The sequence below is a fragment of the Anas acuta genome, chromosome 5 (genome assembly GCF_963932015.1).
Source record: "Anas acuta chromosome 5, bAnaAcu1.1, whole genome shotgun sequence".
NCBI lineage: Eukaryota > Metazoa > Chordata > Aves > Anseriformes > Anatidae > Anas > Anas acuta.
This window is the reverse complement of record NC_088983.1, coordinates 30,386,178-30,398,579: the sequence shown is the minus strand read 5'-3', so window position 1 is coordinate 30,398,579 and position 12,402 is coordinate 30,386,178. Positions and strand designations below refer to the sequence as shown.

General features: G+C 52.6%; 3 protein-coding genes across 6 annotated transcripts; 2 read left to right on the top strand and 1 right to left on the bottom strand.

Annotated features, from left to right (window-relative positions):
- Positions 1-2: 2 nt before the first annotated feature.
- Positions 3-1,704, bottom strand: TBX10 (T-box transcription factor 10). Of its 2 annotated transcripts, XM_068685548.1 has the most exons (7): positions 1,622-1,704; positions 1,184-1,367; positions 1,010-1,111; positions 760-931; positions 513-668; positions 364-431; positions 3-276 (listed from the first exon to the last, which is right to left on the bottom strand). In XM_068685548.1, the coding sequence occupies exons 1-7, from the start codon at positions 1,626-1,628 to the stop codon at positions 3-5; spliced, it is 963 nt and encodes a 320-aa protein (XP_068541649.1). In that variant the 5' UTR covers positions 1,629-1,704. The 2 variants fall into 2 exon arrangements, with proteins under 2 accessions (XP_068541649.1, XP_068541648.1); XM_068685547.1 differs by having other exon boundaries at positions 760-1,111.
- LOC137858102 (olfactory receptor-like protein COR4) lies at positions 1,015-4,945 on the top strand. 3 transcript variants are annotated; one of them, XM_068685564.1, is made up of 3 exons: positions 1,015-3,036; positions 3,848-3,984; positions 4,484-4,945. In XM_068685564.1, exons 1-3 carry the CDS (start codon positions 2,839-2,841, stop codon positions 4,914-4,916), a joined length of 768 nt encoding a protein of 255 aa, XP_068541665.1. In that variant the 5' UTR covers positions 1,015-2,838; the 3' UTR covers positions 4,917-4,945. The 3 variants fall into 3 exon arrangements, with proteins under 3 accessions (XP_068541665.1, XP_068541663.1, XP_068541664.1); XM_068685562.1 differs by having other exon boundaries at positions 3,848-4,945; XM_068685563.1 differs by having other exon boundaries at positions 1,015-3,608; positions 3,848-4,945.
- Positions 4,946-8,348: 3,403 nt separating this feature from the next.
- On the top strand, positions 8,349-9,553 carry LOC137858098 (olfactory receptor 5AN6-like). Its single transcript, XM_068685557.1, has one exon. The coding sequence runs from the start codon at positions 8,403-8,405 to the stop codon at positions 9,396-9,398; it is 996 nt and encodes a 331-aa protein (XP_068541658.1). The 5' UTR covers positions 8,349-8,402; the 3' UTR covers positions 9,399-9,553.
- Positions 9,554-12,402: the final 2,849 nt, after the last annotated feature.

Sequence of the window (12,402 nt, the reverse complement as noted above, 5' to 3'; positions counted from 1 at the left end):
CCTCACTGCTGCCCATAGCCGAAGGTGGTCGCGGCGCTGCTGAAGCCAGCTGGCCGCAGGGGGGGCAGCGGGTAGGGGCCGGCGCGGGGCTTGGCCCCCACGTAGACACCGGGGGGGTAGGCGAGGGGCTGGAAAGGCGGCGCGGGGAAGCCAGGGGGGGCCACGGCTGCCAGTGCCCCACGGCCGCGGGGGAGCAGTGGGGGGGCAGCGCGGCCCCCAGCCCCACGACCTTTCTGCTGCGCAGCAGCCCGGGGGGGGGACAGCGTGCCCCCACACCTGCAAGAGAGAGGGGGTGTGGGAGGGCTGAGGGCAGGCGGCGCAGAGCCCATCACCGTGGCGGCACGGCAGCACCCAGGGCCTTACCACGGCTCGGGCTCCCCGTCCCGAAAACCCTTGGCGAAGGGGTTGCTGGCGATCTTCAGCTGGGTGATCTGCGGGGATCGGGGGGGTCAGGGGGTGGGGGGCACCCCCGTGCGTCCTCCTCCTCCTCCCCCCCTCAGCCCCCAGCTCACCCGGTGGTTCTGGTAAGCCGTCACCGCCATGAATTGGGTCTCGGGGAAGCTGAAGGACTTGAAGTTCTCGTGGGCGAAGCGCTCGCTGTCGCGCCGGGGGTCCACCAGCACCACGTGGAAGCGGGGCTGGTAGCGGTGCATGGAGTTGAGGATGATCTGGGTGGGGGACAAAGGGGACGGGCGGTGGGCACCCCCGTTCCTCGCCACCACCCCCCCTTCACCGTGTGCCCCCCCGGCACGTCCTCACGTGGCCGTTGTCGTCCAGGAGGTTGTTGGTGAGCTTGAGCTTGTCGAAGGAGACGATCTGCCGCATCCACTGGGCCCCCTTGGCGGGCGAGTCGGGGTGGAAATGGACACGGCCGGGGGCTGCCGGGTCGGCACGGCCGGCCACCAGCCAGGAGGAGCTGTGGAAGGCGTACCTGCGGGGCCGGGGGGGGGGCTCAGCACCACCAGGACGCAGCCCCCGTGCCCCCATCGCTCCCCATCCCCATCCCCACCTGTATCTCTTGTCATCCAGCGGGACGAAGTCCATCAGCAGCACGTAGTCGGCCGACGGGTCCAGCCCTGACAGCTTCACCTGGAAGGTGGGGAACATCCTCCTGCGGGGAAGGGGAGGCCGTGGGGGTGCCCCCTGCCCTGGGACCCCCCCCGCATCCTTCCACGGCGCCTACCTGCCCGCCTTGGTGACGATCATCTCGGTGCCCAGGCGGTTGAACTCCTCCCAGAGGCTGCCCATCTCCAGCCGTGCCGCGGCGTGGCACACGCGCCGGTTCTTGCCGCCGGCCCCCGGCCCCTCGCACGCCCACCCGGGGACGGTGCCCGAGGGGGGACCCTCACCCGGCGTGGCCAGGAAGGCTGCGGGGTTGGGGGGCGATGGGTGCTGAGATTCCTGTGCCGCCCCTTCGGGAAATGACCCCACGCACCCCCAGCCTCATTCATGGGGAGGGCTGGGGGGTTCCCGGCTTCATCCCCCACCCCACTGCTGCCCCACATTTATGGGGTTTGGACCACACGTGTGTGGGGCAGCCAGCACCCTGAATAGACCGCGTGCACCCCTCGGCTGAGCGTCGCGGGGACCCTGGCACGGCTGTGCCATGGGTAGGCTTTACCTGTCATGGGTGGGCAGGATGCGGCCGCGGCTCCACCAGCTCTGGACTGCAGCCCCCCCCAGCACACCGAGGGGGTTTTATCCCCCTGCTCGGGGGTGGAGACGAGGGGGCTGGAGCAGCAGCGGGGCCTCGGGGGCGGTGGGAGCACGGCCCCCCCCTCCCACGCTGCCTTCGCGCCTTGATGCGGCGGTGATGGACGAGGGACCAGCGGTGGCTTTGGGACCCTCAGCTGGGTCTGGGGGTACCCAGAGCTGGGGAAGGAGCAGGTGTGGGGGTGTGACCGGTGCTACGGGGGGAGGGGGCGAGTCCCCAAATACCACGGGGCCACTAACACAGCTGCGGTGACGGTGACCCCACCTTTGGGGTCAGCACCCCAGCAGCACCGGGTTTTGGGAAGCGGGGCTGGAGCAGAGCGGGGAGGGGGGGCACCACCTCTCCGAGCCCCCCCCATCCATCACCTCTCCTCCTGCATCCCCTGCGGCGCCGGCTCGGCCCCATCCGTCTCCTGCTGTCAGCCGCGGGCCGGCATCGAGCGGGAGATGAGGAGGTGTGAGCGGCGATGTGACAGTGGAGGTTGGGGCTCGGCACGGCTGAGACACAGTGTCACAGCCCCCCCCAGCCGAATTTTCCGCTTTCCTTTGGTTTTCAGCAAAGCCTGCCCAAGATAACCTCTCCAGTCACCATCAGCGAGGGGATTTGGGATGGGGAGGGCTGGACGCCATGCAGCAAACCTGGCTTTTAGCAGCTGCTCCATGGGAGAGAGGCCTCCAGGTGTCAGAAAATGGGGTGGTTGGCTTAAAAAACCCACAAAGCTTGTGAAAGTGGCTGCTTCGGGGCGTCAGCATCATTCAGTTTCACTTCTCCCTTCCCAGGGCTGCAAGCCTCCTATTTTGGGGCCATCAATGCAGCAATTTTGCTGGCACTCTGGCACTCTCCCACTGCCTCCTCGTAGCCAAATTTGCAAGCTATTGGCCTGCATACGAGGAGCTGGAGATAGGTGGAGAGGCGTTTTGTTGCCCGTGCCCAGCTCCCCGTGGTGATACCATCAAACTGTGCACTGGTGAGGCTGTTGTGACCTTTGGGGTGTTCAAGCAGCGGATGTGGCCGGCAACGTGGTGGTCTGGGGTTTGCTCTAACAAGAGCCCGAAGCCCCCTTGATCTTGTCATCTCCTCTGGGTACGCTGCTTCTCCAAGCCAAGGTGCGCAGAGAAAGGATAATGACCCGCTTTGGGCTTCGCCCCTCTCCTGAGCCTCCAGGAGGCTCTCAGCCCCCAAATCCCCGGGTGACGTGGTGGTGGGGGCGTTCCCTGATGGTGGTTAGATATCTAGCTGCCCCGCAGAGCCTCGGGCAGGCATGTCTTTGTGCCCATCCCCGAGCTCCTCGCCAGGGAAGCAGAAGGAGACACCTCCGAAATGTGAGTGAGCCTCGTGGCACCCATCTGGCCCAGTTTTGTCTTGCAAGAAGGAAAGAGCTCAGAGAGGGCAAGCGATAAGGACACGCACGTGGGTTTTGTGTCCCTCACCGCCAGGCACCTGCGCTGTGAGCGTCCGTGGCTGTGGGACAGGGAGGGTGTGGGCACTGCTGGTGTGGCTCAGCTGGGCAAAGCATCGTATTTGAGCCTTGCTTTTGCTTTCCATGGGAGAGCGGGGGGCATGCTCGGGAGGTTTCCTCTGCCTGCTGGCCAGGAAGGGCTCCTGGATGAGGACCAGAAGCTTTCCTGTAAAGAACACTCAGGGAGCTCACTCCCTAAGGCAGGGGACAGGTCCAAAGAGTGAGTTTTTTTTCCCCAAAAACTATTTTCAAGGAGAGATTGTTCAGCTTTTGGGGTTGCCTATTTCTCTAGAAAAATCCCAATTTCTCTAAAAACAGACAAGAGAACCAGGAAAAAAAAAAAAAAAAGATAACTAAAAGAGGAAGCCAAGAGAAACCTCTGTGTCTCCAGGGCTCACAGTTAAGAAGAAATCCCAGAAAAGAAGGAAGAAGCAGGTGGGTGGCATGTGCCTAAGAGAAGGGCGAATAATTGGTGCCACGCTGTAAGATCACTGCGTTTCTCTGCCTTTCTCTGCATTTGTCCCTGTTTCAGCTCGAGTGGGATGGCCTCAGAGTGAGTGCAGCTCGAGCAGAGTTTGGATTTTGCAGTACCCCATTCGTGTTACCGTTTCAGTGATACGTTTCTCAGCAAGTGGTGTTTCTCTAATTGATCCATGCCTGAAATCTTCCTTTAGGTCTTGTCTCCAAACAGGGCCCACTGGGGAGAGGGCGTTTTGCCTGGGAGATCCCTGCCTGTAGCAGAAGAAGCTGCCAGCAAGGAGGTCACGATCGTGCTTCACACAGAAGGTGCGTGTCGAGCTAATGGCAGGATGTAACTGCACCCCGGTGACCGCGTTCAGGCTAACGGGGCTCACCGACGACCCCGGGGCTCAGGCTGCCCTCTTCCTGCTGTTTCTGCTCATCTATATTGTCACCATCCTGGCGAACCTGGGGATGCTCGCATTAATCGCGGCCAGCCCACGGCTCCACACCCCCATGTATTATTTCCTGGGCAATCTGGCCTTTGTAGACCTCTGTTCCTCCACTGCTATCACCCCCAAGCTGCTGGCTGACTTTCTGTCTGAGAAGAAGCTCGTTACTTATGCTGGGTGTGTAGCTCAGGTCTTCATTTTCGACATTCTGGGGGTGACTGAAGGCTTCCTGCTGGCCATGATGGCGTACGACCGCTATATGGCCATTTGCCATCCCCTGCTGTACTCGGTCACCATGTCCCCAAAATGCTGTTTCCAGCTGGTGACCTGCTCGTACCTCCTGGGGCTGACAAACGGCGTGGGGCAGACCATTGGCATGTTGCGTTTATCCTTCTGCAGCTCCCACGTCATCGACCACTTCTTCTGTGACATCTCCCCTCTGATATCACTCTCGACCTCTGACACCACCCTCAACCAAATCATGCTAAGGACTTTAGCATCTCTTTTCGGCGTCTCCAGCGGCCTCCTTGTGCTGCTCTCCTACATCACCATCATCTCCACCATCCTGAGCATCCGCTCAGCCGAGGGCAAGTGCAAAGCCTTCTCCACCTGCGCCTCCCACCTGGCTGTTGTGAGCATCTTCTACGGGACAGCAATCTTTATGTACCTAAAGGCCAGCTCCAGGGACGATAAGCGGGCAGCAGTGCTCTACACCGTGGTGACCCCCATGCTGAACCCCCTGATCTACAGCCTGAGGAACCAGGAGGTGAAGGAGGCCTTGAGGAGACTCACAAAAATGAGAAGATCTTGTATGTTGTACATGTATGGCTAAGTTGAATAAAGATGTGAGTGATGTGCTCAGTTTTTTGGTTAAATAAGGTGTTTTTCTCGCAATGGGCAGCATAGACTGTCCCTTCTGCTCAGCACATCAGGGCAAACGAGGTGAGTCCTGTTCCAGGAAATTTAGCTCTCTTTCAAGGAAGTGTTGTAAAGTCGTTAAGGGCCGGCAGAGCCGGCCTCAGGACGGAAACACCTTTTATCAAGAAAGAAAAAAAGATGACAGCAGCTAACTGGTATGCTACGTGGGAAATGTTTTTCCTTGTTTATACTCAAATCTCCTTCAATGATTAACAGATAACAAAAGAAGTACAGCGGTCAGGTGACCTCAGCTGTGAATGAAGGCACACATGCCAAGCATTTGTGTGCTGCAGCAAGGGCTCCCCCTGAGGGTAGGTTCCACAAAACAGCCCCTGCCCCCTGCTCCACTCCTTTGTCTTTGGTCTTCATGTGGACAGGGAGACAAGGCATGGTCCCCACTGTACAATGTCCACAATAGCTCATGGGAACCATGCTGCTCTTCTCCTTCAGGCCCCAAACCACCCAAAGTTTTGCACCCACGCGAGCCTGAGCCAGTGCCGATGCCCGTCCTGAAGCCTCTCCAGTTGTTTTCCTGCAGACGATGCACAAGCAGGCGCTGCCATGAAAAAAAAAACAACACCAAATGTTCCAGCTGGGGTTTCACCTCAGCCATACCATACCGTACCATCGGTAAGGACCGTGGTGACAAACTGGAGCTCTGGCCATACCCTAGGGCCATGCAGTAATTTGCAATTGTAATTTGGGCTGGCGGTGTGGCAGGGCAGAGGCTGCTTATCTGGATTAAATCAAATCCGGATGGCGGTGACCCGCTGATCTGTTGACACACGGGTAGCCCTGACCTACGCGTTCAGGGACATGTGAGGCAGCGGGTCTGAGTCCTCCTTTGTTTCCCGAGAATCTTGATAACTCCTGGTTACTCTTTAATCCAGCCCATCGCTGTCTTTCCCATCACTGTGGAGCAAACATACTCTCGGTGTCTCTCTCCTAGGGTTTGCCCTCCCACTCTCCTGCCTTATCAGCGCTGCAGCCGCCCTGCCGAGGGGGGGGGGACCTCACTGGGGTTTCCAATGGGGCAAATTCACCCTAGAAATTCCCAGCCTGAGCTCCTTCCTCGGCCCTAACGAGAAGCCCGTGGGGCGCTTGCTGGTGGTATCAAGGCAAAGTGAAGTTCTTGGTGCACAGCCCCTGCCGATCCCCCGTGCTCCTGCTGCTCCACCACTGCCATCCTCCAGGTGCTGTTGAACCTAGGCGAAGGATTTTTTTTTTGTAGAAGCCCCCACACTACTTTTATGTTTTGTTTATGGCCCCGGCATGCCTCGTCTTGCTGCTGTGACCGGTGGCTGTTATTTGGCAGTGTAGGAAATACAATATTTAATGAACATGCCCCCCAGGCTTTGTGTCCAGCCAGTCCCACCTCCGCCCTCCTCTGAATTTAAATGCAAACAAGAACTTTAGGTGTGCTAAAACACAAGTCTGTGGCTCCAGCACGTCTGCTTGGCTCTTTGTGGCTTCCTGGCCGAGCCCTGTCTCACAGAGCCAAATGACACCATTTTCTTGCCCATCCTGCAAGCCCTGCCTGCTGTCCTTGGGGAAACCAGAAAGAGCTTCCTAATCCTGACGAGTGGGGGGCAAACAGGCAGCGAGCAGAGATGGGGCTGGCACCTGCATCTGCTCTGTTGGGCTGCCAGCTGCTTTGGCAGCCTCTCCTCTCGACTGGGCAGGATCCGTCCTCAAAAACTGTTGTAGCTTTGTCTCTGTGCTGTCCCAAATGCCCCTCCTGCTTCAGATGCAAATGAGCTTCCAGCTGAAGCTTGTTTTACTTAAGGAGGCAGAAATAAGGCAACAAACAGTGGTTTAACCCTGGCTATTGTGTCTTTGGGGTCTTGCCTCTGAAATTGTCCCCCGCAGAAAGCAGGTGCTGGATCTTAGAGACCCGCTGGAGCTCTCTATTTTAGGTGGAGCTACCTTAGTTCAGGTTAAATCTGATTTAAACATAAGCCCGAGCAAATGCTGCTATCTCAGGTGTAGGGTCCACCTCCCCTTTTTTACTCGGTGATTAGAGCTAGGAATAACCTCAAATGGAAAGGACGTGGCTCTTAGCATCAAGCAGCACCGTGTCACCAACCAGCCGGAGGAGATGTGTCACGGGGCCTGGTGCTCACCAGCCTTGAATTTTAGAAGTTCAGGCCAGGCTGAATGGGGCTTGGAGCAACCTGGTCTGGGGGGTGGCATCCCCGCCTGTGGCAGGGGGGTTGGACCCAGATGAGCTTTAAGGTCCCTTCCAACCCAAGCTGTTCCATGATTCCGTGACTCTGTATGTCAGCACCCTTGGTGGCTGAGGGAGATTTGGTCAAGTACATTGGTGGGGTCCAGGTCAGACACCAGCGTTCATCAGCTGAGGAAGGCATCAGCCCTGCTGCTTGCGTTGGCCAGAGCCATGTTCACTGCAAGGATCATGGGAGAGGTAACAGCAGGCACTGAGCTTTGGGTTTCAACCTGTGCTGAAGCTGAAATGGGGTGCAACGAACCCCATTCTGGAGGTCCTTACTAAAGTTGGTGGGTAAGCAAAGGCACAGAAACAGAGACACATATTTATTCTCCTTTGAATAAAAAGAACTGGACAGCTCCTGGAGAGCTGGAACCTGGACACCAACCCTTTTCTCTCAGAGCTAGAGGAAAACCGAGCCAACTTCATTTTGCCTTAGCACAGAAATGTTTTTAATATTGCAACTTAGATTAAAGGTAAGTATTATGAGTTCCCTGGGGCTGGGACTGCTCCTCAAGTCCCTGGGTCCCCAAGCAGTGATGACTCCAGATCCCGTAAGGCAATATTAGGTGAAGGCAGCTTCTTGGAGAAGTCCCTTTGCAGAGTTGCTTCATAGTTGCATGTCTCAGAGAAGTCACAGGGGGAGGAGGAAGAAAGGACCATTGTGGGAATAGAGATAAATTGTGTAATTTTGAACAACACTGCGATTCACAGGGCTGGTGATGTGCAAGAATTAAGTATTCTTCTATTAAGTAGAAGAAGCAATGCTGCCCTCGCTTGCTGTTTTCATGAGGTTTAACAGGGACTTCTATTGCTAACAGATAAATATTAGGATGAGAAGAATTCATAGAGGTAAATTCCAAACCGAGGATGACCTAGGGTGGGGTGTTTTTAGATATTTTTTCTTTTTAAAGATTATTAATGGAGGGAAAGTCAGGATCCCTCTGTGAGGGACTTTAAGGGATGGATCACATATATTTTCTCGATGTATGTGATTTTGCATGTGCAGTGATGATTTTATTTATCCATTATTTATTTTTCCTTTGTCATTTTTGATGAACCTAGCTGTAATTTTCTCTCTTAGGATCAGGCTGTCTTTCATGACTGTATTTCCTGGATGCCACCAGTGACAGCCCCTCCAGGTCTGGCTTTTTGGGCTGCAGTATTGGTTCCATGAGTTCAGCCATAAGCAATTTGCAAAAGCTTATTCAGGATCTTCTGCTGCGCTCATTCATGAAAATCCGAGGGAGAAACTGCACGCAGACAGTCAAATTCAGCTTAATGGGGTTCGCAGGAAATCCAGAGCTTCAGCTCGCCCTTTTCACGGCCTTTCTGGTAGTTTATCTCATGACTTTGCTAGGGAACCTGGGGATAATCATATTAATCAGGACCAGCCCTCAGCTCCACTCCCCCATGTATTATTTCCTGGGCAATCTGGCTTTAGTAGACCTCCTCTACTCCACAGTTGTCACCCCCAAGCTGTTGTCTGACTTGGTCAGGCAGAAGCCCCTCTCCTACGTGGGATGTGTCACCCAGGTTTTTGTGTTCAGCATCTTCCTGGTCACCGAGTGCTTCCTGCTGGCCACGATGGCCTATGACCGCTACATGGCCATTAGTCACCCGCTGCACTACTCGGTCCTTATGTCCCCGAGGCTCTGTGTCCAGCTGGTGGGTGGCTCCTACCTGGCTGGGCTGCTGAATGGCACGGGGCAGACCATCGGCATGCTTAACCTGTCCTTCTGTGGCTCCGTCGTGGTCAACCTGTTCTTCTGTGACCTCTCTCTGCTGGCCTCTCTCTCCTCATCCGACAGTACTATCACTTCTCTTATCATGACGGTTCCGACATTTTTATTCGGCGTCTCCAGCAGCCTCATTGTGCTGGTCTCCTACATCGCCATCGTCTCCACCATCCTGAGCATCCGCTCAGCCGAGGGCAAGTGCAAAGCCTTCTCCACCTGCGCCTCCCACCTCACCACCGTCAGCATTTTCTACGGGAATGGCCTCTTTGTTTATTTAAAGCCAAGTTCGCTCAAGTCGAGAGAAGAAGACAAGTGGGTTGCAGTGCTCTACACCGTGGTGACCCCCATGCTGAACCCCCTGATCTACAGCCTGAGGAACCAGGAGGTGAAGGAGGCTTTGAGGAGACTCAGAGCCAGGAAAAGAACATGAAGAGTGTAAATAAATGAGGTTGTAAGTTATGTGACCAGTGTGTTTGGCATTTACAGTAGCAGATTGGCCTCCAATTTATTTATTTATTATGTATTTATCTATCTATTTATTTATTTATTTTGTATGTGTGTGTTTGCTACAGCAAATTGTGCAATTTGTCTGCAGGCCTGTTAATATTTGTCTCACAGATCTGAAAAATTTGGTGTCACCAGAGCAACTCCACCAATAAATTAATCAGTATTTACAAATACTTCTGGGCAGCTGAACACGATGAGTTTAGGAGGAGTCACTCTGCAGCCTCTTGTTTCTTTCTGATAGTTATTAAAAAAGCCTACATGAATGATTTAGGCTAGGCACAAACTTTACTAGAGTGAGGATTAGCCCATAGGAAAATGGGAGGTTTTGGGAGGTTCGCATGAATGCCAGAAGTTTTGTGACTTAAAAACCATAAATAGTACCATAGCTTGGATAGTAATGTGGTTATGCCAGACTATTTGTCAGCAAGCCAAATTGAAAATGTGCATATTTAGGCAAAATCTGTCCAGGTTTACCAGTATGATCACTCATAACCCCATCTGAAATCAACTGCTTTTCTCTACACAGAACAAATCACACCACTGTTTGTTTTTTTTTTCTACTTTCATGGACACCAGACATCTCACTTCTGAATACTCTTTGTAGCAGCAACCATCAGTTGCTTGTAGTGAAAAAAATACACTTTTTTTTTTTTTTTTTTTTCTGAAAAGGAAGGGAAAAAAATCCAGTCTTCTCATTTTAGTTTAGTAACAAAACACAGATAAATTCTGTTTATTTATTTATTTATTTTTACAGATGCTTTCTCCTCTGTTTTCTCTCTTGCATGCACAGGAGCCCCTATGTGTACCTAGAGGAGTTCAGTGCACATGCACTGTGCCCAGCATTTGATGGAGTGTAATTCAACTGCTGGTGGTTTGACTGCTCATAACCTTAGTGTCCATCCTGGATTAACCATGGGTGGAATCAGTGTCAAAAAAAAAAAAAAAAAAAAAAAAAAAAGGAAGAGCATTTCCTCTTACAGCTTGTCTCATGCTTCATGGCCCTTAATTCCTTGTTATGACATAAATGAGGGGAATTCTGTGGCAGCAGCAGTATAGAGTGTTGCCAATGAACCTCCCTTGCTTTAAACCTTCAGATTGGACTGGGTGAGCAGAGCTGTCTTGCTGGAAAGCAGGGGAGAAATCAGGTGTTACAGAGCTCATGATCTCCCTCCATCACCATTAGCCTGCTCCTCCGTCTTCTCTTTCACCACAGTCTGCACAATTTTAACCACATCTAGCACTGTCTCCTCTTGTGGTGGTGGTTGTTTTTTTTTTTATTATTATTTTTATTTTTTTTTATTTTTTTTTATTTAATTTTTTCCTTCAAGTGTGGAACAAATCACAGACTGTTTGCCTATAGCTTTAAAATATAACAATATCTCCCACTATGTGAGCCAATATCATTAAAAAGGACCCCAACATCTCATAATATAGGTGTGTACATGTTTGTATACACATTTTTCAAAGGCAATGAATTCATTTTGGTTTCTGTGTTACATGCTCATCACAAACAGTCCAGAAAATTTATGGATAAGTAGAGAGCAGGTAAACACTGACTGGGATGTGAAACAACCAAGTGCTGATGTCCTGGAATGACCATTTCTGAAACAGAGAGTTTGGGGACCTTGCTGTAGGATGCCAATAGCCACAGCAGGGTAAGAAACAGTGATGAATTAGGAAGGGGACGTCTGGGAGGGAAGAGGCAGTGAGGAGCTCGCAGTGCAAGCAAGGCTTGTCTCACTTTGTCACTCACATTTTTAAAAGTGCCCTTGGTGATGGGAAGGAAGCCAAGACTGAGCAGGACACCACACTCTGGGGCAGTTTCTCCTCCAGAGAGAGGTGTGCTCTGAGGCTGCCTGGCGAGACAACTGAATGTGATCTGAGGAAATAACAGTGAGAACGAGAACACTGTTCACATGAAGTTTATTTAAATACATACAGTGTTCAATTACACAAAATTGTCAATACACTCTATCAATAAAAGTGTGCTAAAGTTCTCCTTCTAGGGTGGCCCATTCCCTCACCCCGAATGGCTGGCTGTGCTCATCTCCCAGCACTGCATTGTGCCTGGCTTTTGGGGGGCTCCCTCCAGGGAGGGTGATGCCAAAGCCTCCAAACCCCAGGGCTCCTTTCTGATGGAGGCTGATGGAGGCCCTCTTGTGTTTTAGTAATTAAATCCCTGCTTGGCCCATTCCTGGTAAGTGGTGCCAGATCTCTGCCTTGTGCTGTCTTACACGGGATGGCTTTTGCTCTGGCTGCTTGCTGGGAACCCTTTCAGAACCCCATTTTTACAGTGGTCAGAAATACCCTGCTTTTCAGTCTGCATGCATCCATCCTGGGGAGGCTTGAATTATGGAGTACAGGATGCAAAATGGCTTTTCAAAGGGAGTTGTAAAACAAGCAAAGAAAGGAGGCTGATGGGGTTCAGACTGCAAGCACCAAGTGCTGGAGCTGCCCCTGCAGCATAGAAGCCTCACACCACATCAGTTCCTCATGCGTTGGGGTCTGCTGCTCTTCATCCTGAGTCAGAAATCAACACATCTCCATTACATTTGGATGAATTGTTTTAAAGTTGCCCCAGCAGATATTATATATCAAACAAAACTGAAAGTAAAACTGAAGTGTTCTCTTCTGCTCTTGCCTGCCCTCCTCTCAAACCAAACCAGTCTCAGTCCTGCCAACATTTGGCTGTGTTCCTGAACTTCCAGTATTTGCAATGGAGATATATGGACAAAACCTACTCTGCTGGAAACTAATAACATAATTAACGTTCCACTTTTGCTATTTCTGTGCTTTTATTCAATGTTTTTATTATTAAGAAAAGAAAGGTCTCAGCTGAAAGGTGGAAAAACTGCAGGACTCACAAAGCAAAAGAGGAATCCCTATTTTGTGACAAGATACCTTCACCCACCTCTTTTCAAACCTTT

What these genes read in the sequence shown, in the direction of transcription:
- TBX10 (XM_068685547.1), bottom strand. An exon ending in ATCGTCACCAAGGCGGGCAG is followed by an intron (nt 1,112 to 1,183) that starts GTAGGCGCCGTG and finishes CCTTCCCCGCAG; the next exon opens with GAGGATGTTCCCCACCTTCC. An exon ending in TCCTGGACGACAACGGCCAC is followed by an intron (nt 669 to 759) that starts GTGAGGACGTGC and finishes TCCCCCACCCAG; the next exon opens with ATCATCCTCAACTCCATGCA.
- LOC137858102 (XM_068685562.1), top strand. Translation starts at nt 3,975, where the DNA reads ATGGCAGGATGTAACTGCACCCCGGTGACCGCGTTCAGGCTAACGGGG.
- LOC137858098 (XM_068685557.1), top strand. Translation starts at nt 8,403, where the DNA reads ATGAGTTCAGCCATAAGCAATTTGCAAAAGCTTATTCAGGATCTTCTG.